The sequence below is a fragment of the Salvelinus alpinus genome, chromosome 11 (genome assembly GCF_045679555.1).
Source record: "Salvelinus alpinus chromosome 11, SLU_Salpinus.1, whole genome shotgun sequence".
Classification (NCBI taxonomy): domain Eukaryota; kingdom Metazoa; phylum Chordata; class Actinopteri; order Salmoniformes; family Salmonidae; genus Salvelinus; species Salvelinus alpinus.
Window position 1 is genome coordinate 67,222,668 of NC_092096.1, and position 23,991 is coordinate 67,246,658.

Sequence of the window (23,991 nt, forward strand, 5' to 3'; positions counted from 1 at the left end):
ATCCAATGAAAAAAAACACAATTTCAAATGTTGCTACATAAGACCGAATCGAAATGGTCGGTCACATGTCCTCACGCTTTCTCTCGTCTCTCTGCAGCAGACATACTGTATAGTGAGCAATATGTTTGGCACATCGACACGCAATAAAATCACAGTATCGAATAGCAATACATATCGTATCGGCACCTGAGTATTGTGATATCGTATCGTGAGGTCCCTGGCAATTCCGGGCCTTAGACATTACTCTTCTGCCTGACACCAACCTATCCAACACTTAACATTTGCTTATCGCCGCACACACACACACAAAAAAAGAAATGCCTCTCAGAATATCAATAAAATTTCCGCTACACTGCTAATTTAAATCTTCTTCGCGTGGTAATAAGCCACATTGCAAAGCAGCCTGATATTACAATCATTAAGGAAAGAACAACCTCCATTCAAAGCATCCCCTCCCTTTCATCTCTCCTTCCATCCACCTCCATCCATTATTAACTCGTCTTCACACTCCTTTACAAACCACATCTGGACTGGAGCTAAGAGAGGGGCCTCAGGGGAGGCGTGTTGCCACTGCACATACACACCATGTACAGTCCTGTGTCCTGGTTCTAACATAAAGCCAGGGAGCTGGGGGGGGGGGGGGGGGGGGGGTGATTCACATACTGGAACACTTCTCTGTCTGGTGTGTGTGTGTGTGTGTGTGTGTGTGTGTGTGTGTGTGTGTGTGTGTGTGTGTGTGTGTGTGTGTGTGTGTGTGAGGATGGAGACAGTTTGCAGTTCCTTTAATATCAAAATGAAAAGGTAAATGGGGGGGGTGCTTTCCTTTCGGCGAATGAGGAGAACAATTGAAAGCAGAAAAGCGCCTCATTTTGTGCGTGCTGTAAACAGTATTTAATTGCCAAACAAATTAAAATGCACAGGCAAATACAACACACACACACACGAGCTCACTCACTTTCATCTCTTTGTACAGTAGCAGCTTGTCATCTCGGAGGATGACATATCTGTCCTGGAATTTATGTCCAGAAAGCAGCTTGGAGGACCCATCCTTGAACTTCACCTGTTCCCCTCTCATAAACTGTTTTTGCTTTCTGCCTGAAGGTGAAATCCAACAACATGCAATTAGCAGATCTTCCCCACCCCTTGGAATATGAGAGATGGAAGAAACTCATCACAATTATGAATGCATGTTTGCGATTGTATGATTTGCTGTAAGAGTCTATTGATGACATACTGTAGGTGTAGAGTATCATGCATCAATGGTCATTTGCTTTGAGGTTAAATCGTGATGAGAAATGGTTACTTGTTATAACAATGTTCAATAATAGCCTTTTTAACAGGCACAGAGATATCACTAATGGCTGGAAGAGGTGAGAAATTACTATTCATAACATCAATAAATCAATCTGTAATGTATTGCTAAACTGTTCCTTATACTAATCTAATAACACATTAATTAATAATTTGGTTCTGAAATTATGGAATGGATAAAAGGACTGATGCTGAGAGAGAGAGAGAGAGAGAGAGAGAGAGAGAGAGAGAGAGAGAGAGAGAGAGAGAGAGACAGTGAGAGAGACAGTGAGAGAGACAGTGAGAGAGAAAGTGAGAGAGACAGTGAGAGAGAGAGAGTGAGAGAGAGAGAGAGAGAGAGAGAGAGAGAGAGAGAGAGAGAGAGAGAGAGAGACAGTGAGACAGTGAGAGAGTGAGAAGAGAGAGAGAGAGAGAGAGAGTGTGAGAGAGTGAGAGAGAGAGAGACAGTGAGAGAGTGAGAAAGAGAGAGTGAGAGAGAGAGAGAGTGAGAGAGAGAGAGAGAGAGAGAGAGAGAGAGAGAGAGAGACAGTGAGACAGTGAGAGAGTGAGAGAGAGAGAGAGAGAGAGAGACAGTGAGAGAGTGAGAAAGAGAGAGAGAGAGAGAGAGTGTGAGAGAGTGTGAGAGAGTGAGAGAGAGAGAGACAGTGAGAGAGTGAGAAAGAGAGAAAGTGAGAGAGACAGTGAGAGAGAGAGAGAGAGAGAGAGAGAGAGAGAGAGAGAGAGAGAGAGAGAGAGAGAGAGAGACAGTGAGACAGTGAGAGAGTGAGAAAGAGAGAGAGAGAGAGAGAGTGTGAGAGAGTGTGAGAGAGTGAGAGAGAGAGAGACAGTGAGAGAGTGAGAAAGAGAGAGTGAGAGAGTGAGAGAGTGAGAGAGTGAGAGAGGAGAGAGAGAGAGAGAGAGAGAGAGAGAGAGAGAGAGAGAGAGAGAGAGAGAGAGAGAGAGAGAGAGAGAGAGAGAGAGAGAGAGAGAGAGAGAGAGACAGTGAGACAGTGAGAGAGTGAGAAAGAGAGAGAGAGAGAGAGAGTGTGAGAGAGTGTGAGAGAGTGAGAGAGAGAGAGACAGTGAGAGAGTGAGAAAGAGAGAGTGAGAGAGTGAGAGAGTGAGAGAGAGAGAGAGAGAGAGAGAGAGAGAGAGAGAGAGACAGTGAGACAGTGAGAGAGTGAGAAAGAGAGAGAGAGAGAGAGACAGTGAGAGAGTGAGAAAGAGAGAGAGAGAGAGAGAGTGTGAGAGAGTGTGAGAGAGTGAGAGAGAGAGAGACAGTGAGAGAGTGAGAAAGAGAGAAAGTGAGAGAGACAGTGAGAGAGAGAGAGAGAGAGAGAGAGAGAGAGAGAGAGAGAGAGAGAGAGAGAGAGAGAGAGAGACAGAGAGACAGTGAGAGAGTGAGAAAGAGAGAGAGAGAGAGAGAGTGTGAGAGAGTGTGAGAGAGTGAGAGAGAGAGAGACAGTGAGAGAGTGAGAAAGAGAGAGTGAGAGAGTGAGAGAGTGAGAGAGTGAGAGAGAGAGAGAGAGAGAGAGAGAGAGAGAGAGAGAGAGAGAGAGAGAGAGAGAGAGAGTGAGTGAGTGAGTGAGTGAGTGAGTGAGTGAGTGAGTGAGTGAGTGAGTGAGTGAGTGAGTGAGTGAGTGAGTGAGTGAGTGAGTGAGTGAGTGAGTGAGTGAGTGAGACTTCCATTCTTAGCATCCATCAAGGTCTTTAGTACAGTATTGTGTATCTGTGTGGAAAATTCTCTCCATAAGGAAACTGTGTTCATAGAAACAGACGCCTGTTAGCTCAATCAGTGCCATTTTCAGTGTGAAATGCTGGAGTACAAAAGCTGCTTTGACACCTTCTCAGCTATATTGTGAGCATGACGGTGCTTTCAGATATCATCCATCTAACTGCATGTCGTACCTGGGAGAGTGTCTGCCATTTTGTCTTCTCCAAACTTTTTGATGACGAGGAAGGCGGAGCTGGGGTCGTCTAGAGTGCTCCACTCCAGCACCTGCTCCAGAACCTTCTCTTTGTAGTGTAATGGGCGTTCTGTTACAAAGACAAAATACATCAGTGTGTTGTGTCTACAAGTCAGTATGTTGTGTCTGCTAGTCAGTGTGTTGTGTCTGGTAGTCAGAGTGTTGTGTCTGGTAGTCAGTGTGTTGTGTCTGGTAGTCAGTGTGTTGTGTCTGGTAGTCAGAGTGTTGTGTCTGGTAGTCAGTGTGTTGTGTCTGGTAGTCAGTGTGTTGTGTCTGGTAGTCAGTGTGTTGTGTCTGGTAGTCAGTGTGTTGTGTCTGGTAGTCAGTGTGTTGTGTCTGGTAGTCAGTGTGTTGTGTCTGGTAGTCAGTGTGTTGTGTCTGGTAGTCTGTGTTGTGTCTGGTAGTCAGTGTGTTGTGTCTGCTAGTCAGTGTGTTGTGTCTGGTAGTCAGTGTGTTGTGTCTGCTATTCAGTGTGTTGTGTCTGGTAGTCAGTGTGTTGTGTCTGGTAGTCAGAGTGTTGTGTCTGGTAGTCAGTGTGTTGTGTCTGGTAGTCAGTGTGTTGTGTCTGGTAGTCAGTGTGTTGTGTCTGGTAGTCAGTGTGTTGTGTCTGGTAGTCAGTGTGTTGTGTCTGGTAGTCTGTGTTGTGTCTGGTAGTCAGTGTGTTGTGTCTGCTAGTCAGTGTGTTGTGTCTGCAAGTCAGTGTGTTGTGTCTGCTATTCAGTGTGTTGTGTCTGCTATTCAGTGTGTTGTGTCTGGTAGTCAGTGTGTTGTGTCTGCTAGTCAGTGTGTTGTGTCTGCTAGTCAGTGTGTTGTGTCTGGTAGTCAGTGTGTTGTGTCTGGTAGTCAGAGTGTTGTGTCTGCTAGTCAGTGTGTTGTGTCTGCTAGTCAGTGTGTTGTGTCTGGTAGTCAGTGTGTTGTGTCTGCTAGTCAGTGTGTTGTGTCTGCTAGTCAGTGTGTTGTGTCTGGTAGTCAGAGTGTTGTGTCTGCTAGTCAGTGTGTTGTGTCTATTAGTCAGTGTGTTGTGTCTGCAAGTCAGTGTGTTGTGTCTACTAGTCAGTGTGTTGTGTCTATTAGTCAGTGTGTTGTGTCTGCTAGTCAGTGTGTTGTGTCTATTAGTCAGTGTGTTGTGTCTGGTAGTCAGAGTGTTGTGTCTACAATTCTGTAACAGAGACAACAAATCCGTTTGTTGAATATATTACCCTCGCAGTTTAGAATGTTTTCAACACAATCCTGACAGATGTGGTTCAGCTGTACATTTTCCCAGAAAACGATTGCACAATCTTCATTATCACAGAACTATAACTGTCTAATACGCCATCAGGAAAAAATCAATTATCAATAGGTTGTTGTTTTTCCTCCCCGATGTTTATAATTGTGTAGTTAAATTATCCTCTGCAAATCTGAACATGATTAGAAAACACACTCAAGTGCAAAATAGGCCTATTATCCTCGCCCTGCTTGATGTGTGAGCAGGGTAACAGTACATACCATCAGCTAAAATCACATGTACCCACCTCCCCCCCCGCCCCCCTGTATTCTATCAATCTCTGCACACCCTGTTAATAGTTTTTCATATCCGAGGGAAAACAAAAAAAAAATCCCGGGTGCGTAACTTATTTAGAACAGAGTAGCTTATCTTTGCTCTGGGATCTGTGCAGACTCAGGCGAAAGGAATTAGTTACTCATTCTCACACCCCAAATATTAGCTTCCCCAATCGCTACCGATAACACTGTTTATCTACGGTTAACCATCAAAATGCGTAATTATCTTACACTTCCTCTTCTTCCCCTTTCCCCTTTATCAGTCATTAGCATAAAATGTGTCACAACAGCAGCTTTTGAACAGCTAAGCGATCTGGGATGTTCCAACGCAATAGCAAATCTGTTGTCTCCAGCAGGGAAAAATGTTGAACCATCATCAAATATGCTCTCTGTTCCCCGTGTACCACATTATTATTATTTTTGCAAAGGAAAAAACCTGACCAAGGTAACTTTGAAAGGGGGGGAACACGCAAACTCTCTGTGAACTGGTAAAAAAGTACACAGCAATGCCAGTTAAGGCTACTAGAACTATAATCCCATTAATTAATATTCATCATTAACACCTCCCACTAAATGCAGAGGTGTTACAGTATAATAATAATCTCAACTCGCGATTCAAGAAAAGGGGAAATGGCTAATTTATGACATATGACGACGATGATATTAATGAATCACCATAATATCATCAACCGAATGACGGTGAGCTGATCTCTTCACTTCTACAGCCACGGACACCGGTTCATAACTGTGATATTACTGTATACACCGGTTCATAACTGAGATATTACTGTATACACCGGTTCATAACTGTGATATTACTGTATACACCGGTTCATAACTGTGATATTACTGTATACACCGGTTCATAACTGTGATATTACTGTATACACCGGTTCATAACTGAGATATTACTGTATACACCGGTTCATAACTGAGATATTACTACATACACCGGTTCATAACTGTGATATTACTGTATACACCGGTTCATAACTGAGATATTACTACATACACCGGTTCATAACTGTGATATTACTGTATACACCGGTTCATAACTGAGATATTACTGCATTCACCGGTTCATAACTGAGATATTACTGCATTCACCGGTTCATAACTGAGATATTACTGCATTCACCGGTTCATAACTGAGATATTACTGCATACACCGGTACATAACTGAGATATTACTGCATACACCGGTTCATTACTGTGATATTACTACATACACCGGTTCATTACTGAGATATTACTACATACACCGGTTCATTACTGAGATATTACTACATACACCGGTTCATTACTGAGATATTACTACATACACCGGTTCATAACTGAGATATTACTGCATACACCGGTCCATTACTGAGATATTACTACATACACCGGTTCATAACTGAGATATTACTGCATTCACCGGTTCATTACTGAGATATTACGACATACACCGGTCCATTACTGAGATATTACTGTATACACCTGTTCATAACTGAGATATTACTGCATTCACCGGTTCATTACTGAGATATTACTACATACACCGGTCCATTACTGAGATATTACTACATACACCGGTTCATTACTGAGATATTACTACATACACCGGTTCATTACTGAGATATTACTACATACACCGGTTCATTACTGAGATATTACTACATACACCGGTTCATAACTGAGATATTACTGCATACACCGGTCCATTACTGAGATATTACTACATACACCGGTTCATAACTGAGATATTACTGCATTCACCGGTTCATTACTGAGATATTACGACATACACCGGTCCATTACTGAGATATTACTGTATACACCTGTTCATAACTGAGATATTACTGCATACACCGGTCCATTACTGAGATATTACTACATACACCGGTTCATTACTGAGATATTACTACATACACCGGTTCATAACTGAGATATTACTGCATACACCGGTCCATTACTGAGATATTACTACATACACCGGTTCATAACTGTGATATTACTGTATACACCGGTTCATAACTGAGATATTACTGCATACACCGGTTCATAACTGAGATATTACTACATACACCGGTTCATTACTGAGATATTACTGTATACACCGGTTCATTACTGAGATATTACTGCATACACCGGTTCATTACTGAGATATTACTACATAACCTACTTCATAACTGAGATATTACTACATACACCGGTTCATTACTGAGATATTACTGTATACACCGGTTCATAACTGAGATATTACTGCATACACCGGTTCATTACTGAGATATTACTACATACACCGGTTCATAACTGTGATATTACTGTATACACCGGTTCATAACTGAGATATTACTGCATACACCGGTTCATAACTGAGATATTACTACATACACCGGTTCATTACTGAGATATTACTGTATACACCGGTTCATTACTGAGATATTACTGCATACACCGGTTCATTACTGAGATATTACTACATAACCTACTTCATCACTGAGATATTACTACATACACCGGTTCATTACTGAGATATTACTGTATACACCGGTTCATTACTGAGATATTACTACATACACCGGTTCATAACTGAGATATTACTACATACACCGGTTCATTACTGAGATATTACTGTATACACCGGTTCATTACTGAGATATTACTACATACACCGGTTCATTACTGAGATATTACTACATAACCTACTTCATCACTGAGATATTACTACATACACCGGTTCATTACTGAGATATTACTACATACACCGGCTGATTACTGAGATATTACTACATACACCGGCTGATTACTGAGATATTACTGCATACACTACATGATTACAGAAAAATGACTACATACACTAGTTCATAACTGAGATACTTCAACAGCCTAATCTTCTGATCATGATGCCTTGAGATGAGGAAAATGTGACCGAATGAGAACAGCCTTTGAAACAGTGTCCTGGCCGTCAAACACCCATCCATCTCTAATTCAATGTACAGACAGGTGACATCCATCTCTAATTCAATGTGCAGACAGGTGACATCCATCTCTAATTCAATGTGCAGACAGGTGACATCCATCTCTAATTCAATGTACAGACAGGTGACATCCATTACTAATTGGATGTACAAACAGATGACAGTTCAGTTAGGAGAAAAGATGGCGACGACAGAGATGATCGCCTCGCTTCGAGTCCTTAGGAATCTATCCAGTATTTTATTTTTTTATATATTATTTCTTACATTGTTACCCAAGGAAATCTTAAGTCTTATTACATACAGCCGGGGAGAACTATTGGATATAAGAGCAACGTCAACTTACCAACATTATGACCAGGAACACGACTTTCCCGAAACGGATCCTCTGTTTGGACCACCACCCAGGACAATGGATCTAATCCCAGAAGCCGACCCAAGACAACGGCACCGCAGAAGGGGCAGACGGAGCGGCCTCCTGATCAGGCTCTGTAGACGTGCACATCGCCCACCGCTCCCGAGTATACTACTCGCCAATGTCCAGTCTCTTGACGAAATTCGAGCAAGAGTTGCCTCCCAGAGAGAGATCAGAGATTGTAACATTCTCTGTTTCACGAAAACATGGCTCTCTCGGGAAGGCAACGGTTCAGCCACCGGGCTTCTCCATGCATCGTGCCGACAGAGATAAACATCTCTCTGGGAAGAGGGAGGGCAGGGGTGTATGCTTCATGATTAACTTCTTGAGAATACAGGGGGTGCTATTTTCCCATTAGCATAATTTGCTCTACAGATTAAACTGCCTCTTATTCAATTATTGCTCTTACTATATGCATATAAATAATACCATTGGAAAGAAAACAATCTCTAGTTTCTAAAACCGTTTCAATTTTGTCTCTGAGTGATACAGAAGTCATTTGACAGCACTTTCCATGACCAAGAAGAAAAAAGCAAGATGTGTATGCCAGCTTCAACGCTCTGCCTATATATGGTCGTGCCCCCTATGACCCGAAACACACCTCATTGGCCTTCCTCTGGGTGTCAAGAGGACGTCAGAGGAAAAATATCTTGTTTATCTGGGACTGACGTGAAATGAGAGCTAATTCTTTGGCGTGACCGACAACTTCCGGTTCTCTAAATCGTGCGACTTGTAGCTGCGATTGTCTTCTGTTGTGCGGCCATTATGGATGAAAACTATCTCCGTCTCGAAGTTTGTTTGATACATGTGACCAGATCATCGTAATGTATGTTTTTTCAATATAGTTTAATCAGATTATTTGAATTTTTTCGGGAGTTTTGTGGTGTTCCGTTGTCTGATTTTATTTACGTTTGAGAGATCCGTGCCACTCGACCAGTACCTGTGCTAAATGGAGTGGGAAAGGAACAATTCTGAACGGAACCAACGACTCATCTTGACAAAGGACACTTTGATCAACATTCTGATGAAAGATCAGCCATAGTAAGACCCAATTTACGATGTTATATCATATCTGTTGTGCATGTGAACTGGCCGTGGGCGCCTAGCCGAATCTGCCTGGTATAGCTATGCTAATTTAGCGCTACATTTTGTTTTCGTTATAAAACATTTAATAAATCTGAAATATTGTTTGGATTCACCAGATGTTGGGCTTTCAATATCTGTACGCTGTGTATTTTTCTGAAATGTTTTAAGATGAGTAATTCGTTATATGACGTTGGTCTCTGTAATTGTTCTGGCTGGGTCAGCACTATTTCAGATTGCAGCTGCAATGTAGAACTGTGATTTATACCTGAAAAATGCACATTTTTCAAAAAAAAAACTATGCTATACCATAAATATGTTATCAGACTGTCATCTTATGAAGTTGTTTCTTGGTTAGTGGCTATATATATTTTTATTTAGTCGAATTAGTGATAGCTACTGACGCAGGAAAAAACTATTGGGAGTAAAAAAAATCGTGTCCTTTGCTAACGTGGTTAGCTAATAGATTTACATATTGTGTCTTCCCTGTAAAACATTTTAAAAATCTGAAATGGTGGCTTTATTCACAAGACCTGTATCTTTCATCTGGTGTCTTGGACTTGTGATTTAATGATATTTAGATGCTACAAGTTACTTGTGACGCTATGCTAGCTATGCTACTCAGTGGGGGGGGGGGGTGGGGGGTGCTACCGGATCAGGGTTGGTGACTCGTGAGAAGTTAAAGACTCATGCTGTAATCATAACAACATACAGGAACTCAAGTCCTTCTGCTCACCCAACCTAGAATTCCTCACAATCAAATGCCTGCCATATTACCTTCCAAGATAATTCTCGTTAGTTATCGTCACAGCTGTGTACATTCCCCCTCAAGCAGACACCAAGATGGCACTAAAGGAACTTCACAGGACTCTATGTAAACTGGAAACCATATAACCTGAGGCTGCATTTATTTTAGCTGTTTTGAGAACAAGGTTACCTAAATTCTATCAGCATATTGATTGCACTACATGTATGGGTAATACACTCGACCACTGCTACTCTAACTCCCTTCGACAAATCCGACCACGACGCCATCTTGCTCCGACTGTCTTATAGGCAGGAACTCAAATAGGATGTACCAGTGACTAGAACCATTCAACGCTGGTCTGACCAATCGGAATCCACGCTTCAAGATTGTTTATATCACGTGGACTGGAATATGTTCCAGTCAGCCTCAGAGAATAACATCAACCTATACGTTGACTCTGTGAGTTAATTTATAAGAAAGTGCATTGGAGATGTTTTACCCACTGTGACTATTAAAACCTACCCTAACCAGAAACCGTGGAAAGATTGCAGCATTCGCGCAAAACTGAAAGCGCAAACCACCGCATTAACCATGGAAAGAGGTCTGGGAAAATGGCTGAATATAAACAGCGTAGTTATTCCCTCCGCAAGGCAATCAAACAAGTGAAATGCTGGTACAGGTACAAAGTGGAATCGCAATTCAACGGCTCAGACACGAGACGTACGTGGAAGGGTCAACAGGAAATCACGGACTACAAAAATGAAACCAGCCATGTCACAGACACCGACGTCACGCTTCCAGACAAACTAAACACCTTCTTTACCCGCTGCGAGGATAATACAGCGCCACCCTCGCAGCCCGTTAACAATAACTGCGCCCCCCCCTCTCCTTCTCCGTGGCCAACGTGAGTAAAACATTTAAACGTGTTAACCCTCGCAAGGCTGCTGGCCCAGACGGCATCCCTAGCCGCGTCCTCAGATCATGCGCAGACAAGCTGGCTGGTGTGTTTACTGACATATTCAATCTCTCCCTTTCCCAGTTTAATGTCCCCATATGCTTTAAGGTGGCCACCATTGTTCCTGTACCCAAGAAGGCAAAGATAACTGAACTAAATGACTACCACCCCGTAGTACTCTCTTCTGTCATCATGAAGGGATTTGAGAGACTAGTCAAGGATCATATCACCTCCACCTTACAGGCCACCCTAGACCCACTTCAGTTTGCAAACCGCCCTAACAGGTCCACAGATGATGCAATCACCATCACACTGCACACTGCCCTATCCCATCTGGACTAGAAGAATAGCTATGTACAGTGGTTCCTCCTTTAAAAGTTGCATCATACGGTGGCACACCTTGCATGCTGCCGCAGCATTCTGTGGCACATCATTTCATTCTCAGACAATTTTTCTGTTACTGCAAGTTATTGCTAGTTTGACCACCCTAGGGCACCTTTGAGAAGAATTTGATCGTATTCCGTATTGGCATTACCAGAGAATTTAAAACCTTTTTTTGTAATAACATACTATATGGGATTGATTTTAATTAAGAAATGTGGCTTAATTAATTTGATAATATTATGGTGTTTCTGTCACGTTCCTGACCTGTTTTCTGTTAGTTTGTGTATGTGTTAGCTGGTCAGGACGTGAGTTTGGGTGGGCAGTCTATGTTTTCTGTTTCTATGTTGGTTTGGGTACCTAATATGGTTCTCAATTAGAGGCAGGTGGTTTTCATCTCCTCTGATTGAGAATCATATTAAGGTAGGTGGGGTCACAGTGTTTGTTTGTGGGTGGTTGTCTCCTGTGTCTGTGTCTATGTTACACCATACGGGACTGTTTCGTTCGTTCGTCGTTTTATGTAGTCATTTTCCTGTTCGTTCGTTCTGCGTTACATGTAAGTCCTTACGTTCAGGTTTGTCTACTCCGTTTGTTGTTTTGTTTAGTTTTAAGTGAAGTTCGTGTTGTCGTCTTTACTTTAATAAATATCATGTCAAATCACAAGTCTGCATTTTGGTTCGATCCCTGCTCCTCCTCTTCGTATGAAGTGGAAGAGGAACGCCGTTACAGAACCACCCACCAATCCAGAACCAAGCAGCGTGAGTTCGAGCAGTGGACATGGGAGGATGTATTAAATGGAAAAGGTTGCTACACATGGGAGGAGATCCGAGCTGGAAGAGATCGCCTCCCATGGGAACAGCTGGAGGCGATTAGGAGAGCGGAGGCAACCGGAGAGAGGAACCGCAATTATGAAGGTATGCGGCTAGCAAGGAAGCCCGAGAAGAAATCCCAAAAATGTCTTGGGGGGGGCTAAGAGGTAGTGGGCCAAGGGCAGGTAGGAGACCTGCGCCCACTTCCCAGGCTTACCGTGGAGAGCGGGAGTACGGGCAGACACCGTGTTACGCAGTAGAGCGCACGGTGTCTCCTGTACGTGTGCATAGCCCGGTGCGGGTTATTCCACCTCCCCGCACTGGTAGGGCTAGATTGAGCATTGAGCCAAGTGCCATGAAGCCGGCTCTACATATCTGGCCACCAGTGCGTCTCCTTGGGCCGGCTTACATGGCACCAGCCTTACGCATGGTGTCCCCGGTTCGCCTACATAGCCCGGTGCGGGTTATTCCACCTCCCCGCACTGGGCGAGCGACGGGGAGCATTCAACCAGGTAAGGTTGGGCAGGCTCAGTGCTCAAGGGAGCCAGTACGCCTGCACGGTCCGGTATTTCCGGCGCCAACTTCCCGCCCCAGCCTAGTACCAACAGGGCCTACACTACGCACCAGGCTTCCAGTGCGTTTCCAGAGCCCTGTTCCTCCTCCACGCACTCTCCCTGTGGTGCATGTATCCAGCCCAGTGCCTTCAGTTCCGGCACCACGCACCAAGCCTCATGTGCGTCTCCAGAGTCCAGTACGTCCTGTTCCTCCTCCCCGCACTAGCCCTGAGATGCGTGTCCCCAGCATGGTACCACCAGTTCCGGCACCACGTACTAGGCCTAATGTGCGTCTCCAGGGTCCAGTATGCCCTGTTCCTCCTCCACGCACTATCCCTGTGGTGCGTGTATCCAGTTCGGTGCCTCCAGTTCCGGCACCACGCACTAAGCCACCTGTGCGTCTCCAGAGCCCTGTACACACTGTTTCTTCTCCCCGTACTAATCCTGAGGTGCGTGCCCTCAGCCCGGTGCCACCAGTGCCGGTACCACGCACCAGGTACAGAGTACGCTTTGAGAGTCCAGTGTGCCCTGTCCCTGCTCCCCGCACTAGCATGAAGGTGTGTGTCCTTAGCCCGGTGCTTCCAGTTTCGGCACCACGCACCAGGTCTACAGTGCGCCTTATCCGGCCAGAGCCATCCGTCTCCCCAGCGCCATCTGAGCCATCCGTCTCCCCAGCGCCATCTGAGCCATCCGTCTCCCCAGCGCCATCTGAGCCATCCGTCTCCCCAGCGCCATCTGAGCCATCCGTCTCCCCAGCGCCATCTGAGCCATCCGTCTCCCCAGCGCCATCTGAGCCATCCGTCTGCCCAGTGCCGTCTGAGCCATCCGTCTGTCCCGAGCCATTAGAGCCGCCCGTCTGTCCCGAGCCGTCAGAGCCGATAGTCAGTCAGGAGCCGCTAGAGCCATTCGTCAGACAGGATCTGCCAGAGCCGCCAACCAGACAGGATCTGCCAGAGCCGCCAACCAGACAGGATCTGCCAGAGCTGCCAACCAGACAGGATCTGCCAGAGCCGCCAACCAGACAGGATCTGCCAGAGCCGCCAACCAGACAGGATCTGCCAGAGCCGCCAACCAGACAGGATCTGCCAGAGCCGCCAACCAGACAGGATCTGCCAGAGCCGCCAACCAGACAGGATCTGCCAGCGCCGCCAACCAGACAGGATCTGCCAGAGCCGCCAACCAGACAGGATCTGCCAGAGCCGCCAGTGAGCCATGAGCGTCCAGAACCGCCAGTGAGCCATGAGCGTCCAGAGCCGTCAGCCAGCCATGAGCGTCCAGAGCCGTCAGCCAGCCATGAGCGTCCAGAGCCGTCAGCCAGCCATGAGCGTCCAGAGCCGTCAGCCAGCCATGAGCGTCCAGAGCCGTCAGCCAGCCATGAGCGTCCAGAGCCGTCAGTGAGCCATGAGCGTCCAGAGCCGTCAGCCTGCCATGAGCGTCCAGAGCCGTCAGCCTGTCATGAGCGTCCAGAGCCGTCAGCCTGCCATGAGCGTCCAGAGCCGTCAGCCTGCCATGAGCGTCCAGAGCCGTCAGCCTGCCATGAGCGTCCAGAGCCGTCAGCCTGCCATGAGCGTCCAGAGCCGTCAGCCTGCCATGAGCGTCCAGAGCCGTCAGCCTGCCATGAGCGTCCAGAGCCGTCAGCCTGCCATGAGCGTCCAGAGCCGTCAGCCTGCCATGAGCGTCCAGAGCCGTCAGCCTGCCATGAGCGTCCAGAGCCGTCAGCCTGCCATGAGCGTCCAGAGCCGTCAGTCAGCCATGAGCTGCCCTTCAGCCCGAAGCTGCTATTTATCCAGAACTGCCTCTCAGTCCAGAGCTGTCTCTCTGTCCGGAGCTGCCCTTCAGTCCGGAGTTGCCCCTCTATCCTGAGCTACCTCTCTATCCTGAGCTACCTCTCTATCCTGAGCTATCCCTCTGTCCTGAGCTACCTCTCTGTCCTGAGCTACCTTGTCCCGGAGCTGTCCTTTATCTTGGTGTTGCCCCTTAAATTAGGTGGGGGAAATAAGAGGGTGGTCATTCTAAGGGGGAGACGTAAGCTGGGATTGACTATGGTGGGGTGGGGACCTCGCCCAGAGCCTGAGCCACCACCGTGGTCAGATGCCCACCCAGACCCTCCCCTAGACTTTTGGTGGTGCGTTCGGAGTACGCACCTTGAGGGGGGGGTTATGTCACGTTCCTGACCTGTTTTCTGTTAGTTTGTGTATGTGTTAGCTGGTCAGGACGTGAGTTTGGGTGGGCAGTCTATGTTTTCTGTTTCTATGTTGGTTAATGGGTATTTAATATGGTTCTCAATTAGAGGCAGGTGGTTTTCATCTCCTCTGATTGAGAATCATATTAAGGTAGGTGGTGTCACATTGTTTGTTTGTGGGTGGTTGTCTCCTGTGTCTGTGTCTATGTTACACCATACGGGACTGTTTCGTTCGTTCGTCGTTTTATGTAGTCATTTTCCTGTTCGTTCGTTCTGCGTTACATGTAAGTCCTTACGTTCAGGTTTGTCTACTCCGTTTGTTGTTTTGTTTAGTTTTAAGTGAAGTTCGTGTTGTCGTCTTTACTTTAATAAATATCATGTCAAATCACAAGTCTGCATTTTGGTTCGATCCCTGCTCCTCCTCTTCGTATGAAGTGGAAGAGGAACGCCGTTACAGAACCACCCACCAATCCAGAACCAAGCAGCGTGAGTTCGAGCAGTGGACATGGGAGGATGTATTAAATGGAAAAGGTTGCTACACATGGGAGGAGATCCGAGCTGGAAGAGATCGCCTCCCATGGGAACAGCTGGAGGCGATTAGGAGAGCGGAGGCAACCGGAGAGAGGAACCGCAATTATGAAGGTATGCGGCTAGCAAGGAAGCCCGAGAAGAAATCCCAAAAATGTCTTGGGGGGGGCTAAGAGGTAGTGGGCCAAGGGCAGGTAGGAGACCTGCGCCCACTTCCCAGGCTTACCGTGGAGAGCGGGAGTACGGGCAGACACCGTGTTACGCAGTAGAGCGCACGGTGTCTCCTGTACGTGTGCATAGCCCGGTGCGGGTTATTCCACCTCCCCGCACTGGTAGGGCTAGATTGAGCATTGAGCCAAGTGCCATGAAGCCGGCTCTACATATCTGGCCACCAGTGCGTCTCCTTGGGCCGGCTTACATGGCACCAGCCTTACGCATGGTGTCCCCGGTTCGCCTACATAGCCCGGTGCGGGTTATTCCACCTCCCCGCACTGGGCGAGCGACGGGGAGCATTCAACCAGGTAAGGTTGGGCAGGCTCAGTGCTCAAGGGAGCCAGTACGCCTGCACGGTCCGGTATTTCCGGCGCCAACTTCCCGCCCCAGCCTAGTACCAACAGGGCCTACACTACGCACCAGGCTTCCAGTGCGTTTCCAGAGCCCTGTTCCTCCTCCACGCACTCTCCCTGTGGTGCATGTATCCAGCCCAGTGCCTTCAGTTCCGGCACCACGCACCAAGCCTCATGTGCGTCTCCAGAGTCCAGTACGTCCTGTTCCTCCTCCCCGCACTAGCCCTGAGATGCGTGTCCCCAGCATGGTACCACCAGTTCCGGCACCACGTACTAGGCCTAATGTGCGTCTCCAGGGTCCAGTATGCCCTGTTCCTCCTCCACGCACTATCCCTGTGGTGCGTGTATCCAGTTCGGTGCCTCCAGTTCCGGCACCACGCACTAAGCCACCTGTGCGTCTCCAGAGCCCTGTACACACTGTTTCTTCTCCCCGTACTAATCCTGAGGTGCGTGCCCTCAGCCCGGTGCCACCAGTGCCGGTACCACGCACCAGGTACAGAGTACGCTTTGAGAGTCCAGTGTGCCCTGTCCCTGCTCCCCGCACTAGCATGAAGGTGTGTGTCCTTAGCCCGGTGCTTCCAGTTTCGGCACCACGCACCAGGTCTACAGTGCGCCTTATCCGGCCAGAGCCATCCGTCTCCCCAGCGCCATCTGAGCCATCCGTCTCCCCAGCGCCATCTGAGCCATCCGTCTCCCCAGCGCCATCTGAGCCATCCGTCTCCCCAGCGCCATCTGAGCCATCCGTCTCCCCAGCGCCATCTGAGCCATCCGTCTCCCCAGCGCCATCTGAGCCATCCGTCTGCCCAGTGCCGTCTGAGCCATCCGTCTGTCCCGAGCCATTAGAGCCGCCCGTCTGTCCCGAGCCGTCAGAGCCGATAGTCAGTCAGGAGCCGCTAGAGCCATTCGTCAGACAGGATCTGCCAGAGCCGCCAACCAGACAGGATCTGCCAGAGCCGCCAACCAGACAGGATCTGCCAGAGCTGCCAACCAGACAGGATCTGCCAGAGCCGCCAACCAGACAGGATCTGCCAGAGCCGCCAACCAGACAGGATCTGCCAGAGCCGCCAACCAGACAGGATCTGCCAGAGCCGCCAACCAGACAGGATCTGCCAGAGCCGCCAACCAGACAGGATCTGCCAGCGCCGCCAACCAGACAGGATCTGCCAGAGCCGCCAACCAGACAGGATCTGCCAGAGCCGCCAGTGAGCCATGAGCGTCCAGAACCGCCAGTGAGCCATGAGCGTCCAGAGCCGTCAGCCAGCCATGAGCGTCCAGAGCCGTCAGCCAGCCATGAGCGTCCAGAGCCGTCAGCCAGCCATGAGCGTCCAGAGCCGTCAGCCAGCCATGAGCGTCCAGAGCCGTCAGCCAGCCATGAGCGTCCAGAGCCGTCAGTGAGCCATGAGCGTCCAGAGCCGTCAGCCTGCCATGAGCGTCCAGAGCCGTCAGCCTGCCATGAGCGTCCAGAGCCGTCAGCCTGCCATGAGCGTCCAGAGCCGTCAGCCTGCCATGAGCGTCCAGAGCCGTCAGCCTGCCATGAGCGTCCAGAGCCGTCAGCCTGCCATGAGCGTCCAGAGCCGTCAGCCTGCCATGAGCGTCCAGAGCCGTCAGCCTGCCATGAGCGTCCAGAGCCGTCAGCCTGCCATGAGCGTCCAGAGCCGTCAGCCTGCCATGAGCGTCCAGAGCCGTCAGTCAGCCATGAGCTGCCCTTCAGCCCGAAGCTGCTATTTATCCAGAACTGCCTCTCAGTCCAGAGCTGTCTCTCTGTCCGGAGCTGCCCTTCAGTCCGGAGTTGCCCCTCTATCCTGAGCTACCTCTCTATCCTGAGCTACCTCTCTATCCTGAGCTATCCCTCTGTCCTGAGCTACCTCTCTGTCCTGAGCTACCTTGTCCCGGAGCTGTCCTTTATCTTGGTGTTGCCCCTTAAATTAGGTGGGGGAAATAAGAGGGTGGTCATTCTAAGGGGGAGACGTAAGCTGGGATTGACTATGGTGGGGTGGGGACCTCGCCCAGAGCCTGAGCCACCACCGTGGTCAGATGCCCACCCAGACCCTCCCCTAGACTTTTGGTGGTGCGTTCGGAGTACGCACCTTGAGGGGGGGGTTATGTCACGTTCCTGACCTGTTTTCTGTTAGTTTGTGTATGTGTTAGCTGGTCAGGACGTGAGTTTGGGTGGGCAGTCTATGTTTTCTGTTTCTATGTTGGTTAATGGGTACCTAATATGGTTCTCAATTAGAGGCAGGTGGTTTTCATCTCCTCTGATTGAGAATCATATTAAGGTAGGTGGTGTCACATTGTTTGTTTGTGGGTGGTTGTCTCCTGTGTCTGTGTCTATGTTACACCATACGGGACTGTTTCGTTCGTTCGTCGTTTTATGTAGTCATTTTCCTGTTCGTTCGTTCTGCGTTACATGTAAGTCCTTACGTTCAGGTTTGTCTACTCCGTTTGTTGTTTTGTTTAGTTTTAAGTGAAGTTCGTGTTGTCGTCTTTACTTTAATAAATATCATGTCAAATCACAAGTCTGCATTTTGGTTCGATCCCTGCTCCTCCTCTTCGTATGAAGTGGAAGAGGAACGCCGTTACAGTTTCTATTCAGAAAAAAATGAAAAACGAAACCCTCAGTGTTTCCGTTAGGATGGAATGGAAAATATGGCGCTGTACACCGTGACGGTCGGGAGTAGGCTACAGGAGTGGAGGATTCTAAATGGTTTGCCTTCACTAGACAACTTTGTTCCAATATTTCTGTAAATCAGTGATATTTATTCCCATAGTAATTTGTTATGGATCCATAACTACATCAACATCTGCATTTTGAAAGAGTCCCATGTTAACTACAGTATGTATTGTAGACTGCACAGTAGCCTGATAAACAAATAAACACATTTGGTTAATAAAATAATGACAAAAAAAAAACTGCTTCAAAATGCAGATGTTGATGTAGTTATGGATCCATAACTACCCCGGTTGAGATGTTGTTCTTCGGCTTGCAAGCATCCTCCTTTTCCTCCAAACAGTTCTATTTTTGTTTCATCAGACCAGAGGATATTTCTCCAAAAAGTACGATCTTTGTTCCCATGTGCAGTTGCAAACTGTAGTCTGGCTATTTTATGGTGATTTTGGAGCAGTGGTCTTTCAGGTTTTCAGGTTTTGAGTTTTCAGTGGTCTTTCAGGTTTTGCTGAGCGGAATTTCAGGTTATGTCGATATAGGACTCATTTTACTGTGGATAATGATACTTTTGTACCTCTTTCCTCCAGCATCTTCACAAGGTCCTTTGCTGTTGTTCTGGGATTGATTTGAACCTTTCACACCAAAGTATGTTCATCTCTAGGAGACAAAACGCATCTCCTTCCTGAGCTGTATGACGGCTGCGTGGTCCCATGGTGTTTATTCTTGCGTACTATTGTTTGTACAGATGAACGTGGTACCTTCAGGCATTTGGAAATTGCTCCCAAGGATGAACCAGACTTGTGGAGGTTTCCAGTTTTTGGCTGATTTGTTTTGATTTTCCCATGATGTCAAGCAAAGAGGCACTGAGTTTGAAGGTAGGCCTTGAAATACATCCACAGGTATACATCCAATTGACTCAAATTATGTCAATTAGCCTATCAGAAGCTTATAAAGCCATGACATAATTTTCTGGAATTTTCCAAGCTGTTTAAAGGCACAGTCAACTTAGTGTATGTATACTTCTGACCCACTGGAATTGTGATACAGTGAATTATAAGTGAAATAATATGTCTGTAAACAATTGTTGAAAAAATGACTTGTGTCATGCACAAAGTAGATGTCCAAACTGACTTGCCAAAACTATAGTTTGTTAACAAGAAATGTGTGGAGTGGTTGAAAAACAAGTTTTAATGACTCCAACCTAAGTGTATGTAAACTTCCAACTTCAACTGTAGGTCGGCTATTAGACAATTCTTTAGTAAAGGTTGAATAGTATATTGTTCAGCTAATAGCTCATCCAGCTATGCTTGTGAAAAACTAATAATCGTGATTTTCCCCCTTCCCACGTTAAACAATTCCAATTGACAAAGTGTTTTTAGCGACAATCGGCACCAACCCCAATTAATACATTTGGGCACAGTCGTTAGCGTGCTGGACTTTGGGCAAGAATGTTCAGGGTTCGAAACCTGCTCCCTGCTTGCTATAATGCATGAGTTTGATACACCTGGTATTGGATATGGCAACAAAAAAAACTTGCTAAATAGCGATTTTCGTAAAATAACTTTATGACAAAAAAATATTCACAATCGTTTGTCTCTACATTAACTAACATATTCCTCCACAATTGTAATTTTTTTGCTTGACTCGTTATGACGTTATAACTACATACATTTGCTTCCCCGTAATGTTTTGTCAGCCATCTTTGCTGAAGTCATCGGGGACGGGTGTCCCGTTGGAAATTCGTCATTGAAACCATTCGATATGATTGGTCAAATAAAAACCTTGGTACTCAAATGCATATTGAGTGCTCTAACTCTCCCTTGTGGTGGTCTGGAGAGCAATGAAGCCGTGACGCTGGGTACCTCTAACTCCCCCTTGTGGTGGTCTGGAGCAATGAAGCCGTGACGCTGGGTACCTCTAACTCCCCCTGGTGGTGGTCTGGAGCAATGAAGCCGTGACGCTGGGTACCTCTAACTCCCCCTTGTGGTGGTCTGGAGCAATGAAGCCGTGACGCTGGGTACCTCTAACTCCCCCTGGTGGTGGTCTGGAGCAATGAAGCCGTGACGCTGGGTACCTCTAAGTCCAGCGCTGTAAGCTCTCAACTTTTAAAGGAGGAACCACTGTAAGAATGGTGGAAGCCCTTGGCTTCAACCCCACCCTGTGCAATTGTGTCCTGGACTTTCTGACGGGCCACCCCCAGGTGGTGAAGGTAGGAAACAACATCTCCACCTCGCTGATCCTCAACACTGGGGACCCACAAGGGCGCGTGCTCAGCCCCCTCCTACACTCCCTTTTCAACCACGACTGCGGGGCCATGCACGCCTCCAACTCAATCATCAAGTTTGCAGAAGGCACAACAGTAGCAGGCTTAATTACCTACAACGACGAGACAGCCTACAGGGAGGAGGTGAGGGCACTCGGAGTGTGGTGTCAGGCAAACAACCTCTCACTCAACGTCAACAAAACTAAGTAGATGATCCACATCGAAGGGACAGCAGTGGAGAAAGTGGAAATTTTTTAGTTCCTCGGTGTACACATCAACGACAAACTGAAATGTGTGGCATAACAGCGCCTCTTCAACCTCAGGAGGCTGAAGAAATTTGGCTTGTCACCCAAAACCTTGACTAACTTTTACAGATCCACAATCGAAAGCATCCTGTCGGGCTGTATCAGAACCTGCTACGGCAACTGCACCGCCGTCAACCGCAAGGCTCTCCAGAGGGTGGTGCGGTCTGCACAACACATCACTGGGGGCAAACTACCTGCCCTCCATGACATCTATAGCACCCGATGTCACAGGAAGGTCAAAAAGATCATCAAGGACAACAACCACCCGGGCCACTGCCTGTTCACCCCGCTATCATCCAGAAGGCGAGGTCAGTACAGGTGCATCAAAGCTGGGACCGAGAGACTGAAAAACAGTTTCTATCTCAAGGCCATCACACTGCTAAACAGCCATCACTAACTCAGAGAGGCTGCTGCCTACATTGAGACCCAATCACTGGCCACTTTAACAAATGGATCACAAGTCACTTTAAATAATACCACTTTAATCATGTTTACATATCTAACATTACCATCTATTTCATACCATCTACTGCACCTTGCCTATGCCGCTCGGCCATCACTCATCCATATATTTATACATACATACATATTCTCATTCACCCCCTTTAGATGTGTGTATTAGGTAGTTGTTGGGGAACTGTTAGATTACTTGTTAGATATTACTACATGGTCGGAACCAGAAGCACAAGCATTTCACTGCACTCATATTAACATCTGCTAACCATGTGTATGTGACAAATACAATTTGATTTGATTTGAAAAGTTTGAAAAAATGTAGAGAGGGAATAAGCGAAGTTATTTCCCTTCTTCCCGATATTATTTACAGCACTGTCTATATATTTACATATTTCATTTATCCAACCTTCGCTATTCGTGAAACCCCATGTTTTTCTGACTTCAGAAACCTTCCCTCTGGAGACATGAAAGAAATGCTGTCTCCACAGCTTCTATGTAGCCTTAATGACCAGTTGATCATCTCTTTGTTGTCACATACCCAGTTCTCCGTTCTCAATGACCTCGAACGTGGTCCAGAGGTCGACCGGGTTCGTGACCACGTTCCTCGTAACCAGCGTGGACTCTGCCAGCTCGTCTGACCTCATGGTAGGAGACAACTACCACAACACAACCACAAAGATGTTAGAGAGAGGAGAGGAAACAATCACATCTTAGCAGGACTGGGTTCATTTCCATTGCAGTCCATTTAAATTCACGCAGGAAGTGAACTGAAATCACAGTACATTCTTAAAATGGAAGGTCCATTAAGTTGCTGAATTGAATACATTTAAATAGAATGGCTGCAGCCCTGCATGTTAGCTATCCACATCAGATAATTAGGACTGGAGGAAAGGTTGGGCATTTGTATCACGGTCAAAGATTTTCCCTCACTTGCAGTCTGGAAATGGAGAACACAAAACTCTACCTCTGTTTGTGAAAGAGTCTGCACAGAAACTATTCTGTAATCATAGTGTAGAGGTGAACAGAAAGTAAAGAACAAGCATGACTCAAGAGAGAAGAAAATAACTGTTAATGTCGCAGTGAGTCGTAAAACAGTCCACTCTTACTCCCCCCCCTTTTCCAACCCACTGCTGTTCCACACCTGCAAAATAAATCCATTACCTGCAGCTTACCACTGCCTCTGATTAAACGCAATTACTCAAACAATTATATCAGAAGTGTCTTTGATTAGCTCGCTTTTGATTTATTTCGGTGGCAGTAATCCCATCAGGTTTAACCACCAACGTCTCGGCCCTATTCTATCACGCCCTCCACTTCTCCACTCCCTCTCTCTCTCTATTCCATCTATCCCTTGCTCTGTACCTCTAACTCCCCCAGACCCCATTACACACCCCTCCACCTCCTTTCCTTCTACTCCCTTTATCCCTCGCTCTCTCCCTCCAACTTATACACTCCCCCTCTTTCTCACCCTTTACACACACACACACACACACACACACACACACACACACACACACACACACACACACACACACACACACACACACACACACACACACACACACACACACACACACCTTTACCTTGATTAAGCAGCAGTTCTCCGGCTCCCTCCTCTCCAGGTACACCTCAAAGATCAAGTCCCCGGCCGGAGAGAACTAAATAGAAGGAGAGAAAGAGGGAGAGAAAGAAAGAGAGAAACAGAGGAGAAAGAAAAAAACACAACATTCGGATTAATTGGCTTTTGTTCTGAATTCCCACCTCGGTGTGGCCTGAGCCTAAACAGAGGGAACCAAGGGAAGCATTACACGATTTGAGGAGAGTGGTAGAGGTCGTATTCTGAGCTACAGGCAAAACTAAATATAGTGCTTTTAATTGATGCAATGTTTTGGCAGAATGAGGGAAGCAAGCCAGAGGAAGTCAGAGAGGTGGAAAGGGGGGGGGGGGGTAAGGGCTTCAAATGTAGTCAACATTTCTGCCAAACTTTATAATATCCCAATCAAGTGTTCAGTCTCTCAATCAGGGATGAATATTAACTTGAGCTAACTCTGACCTTTGATTCGTGATTTGGAGTCAATGGAATGTCTGTGTGGAAATCTGAAGCATGTAGATCAAGTAATGATACTCCTCTTAGGATTTTGATATTATTTTAGATTTAACACTGGGACAAATGTATTTTTCAATCTGTGAGAATCCAGTCTGTTCTATACCATTAAGGTAACATACTGTAATCGGCTACATACAGAGATTCTTAAACATACGCAAGAGGCTTTGGAGAAGTCCTTGGGAACCTGCAGACTATCACAGCTGACACTTCTCTTA

The 23,991-nt window shown here is 46.9% G+C and overlaps 1 protein-coding gene across 1 annotated transcript in view; it reads right to left on the reverse strand.

Annotated features, from left to right (window-relative positions):
* arap2 (ArfGAP with RhoGAP domain, ankyrin repeat and PH domain 2) overlaps nucleotides 1-23,991 on the reverse strand; it is a 199,645-nt gene that overhangs the window by 16,782 nt on the left and 158,872 nt on the right. Inside the window, exons 25-28 of the mRNA XM_071334049.1 lie at nucleotides 23,253-23,327; nucleotides 22,208-22,325; nucleotides 3,199-3,327; nucleotides 956-1,095 (exon numbers count right to left, since the gene is read on the reverse strand). Coding sequence (XP_071190150.1) covers nucleotides 956-1,095; nucleotides 3,199-3,327; nucleotides 22,208-22,325; nucleotides 23,253-23,327 — 462 coding nt within the window. The remainder of the gene's footprint in view (nucleotides 1-955; nucleotides 1,096-3,198; nucleotides 3,328-22,207; nucleotides 22,326-23,252; nucleotides 23,328-23,991) is intronic.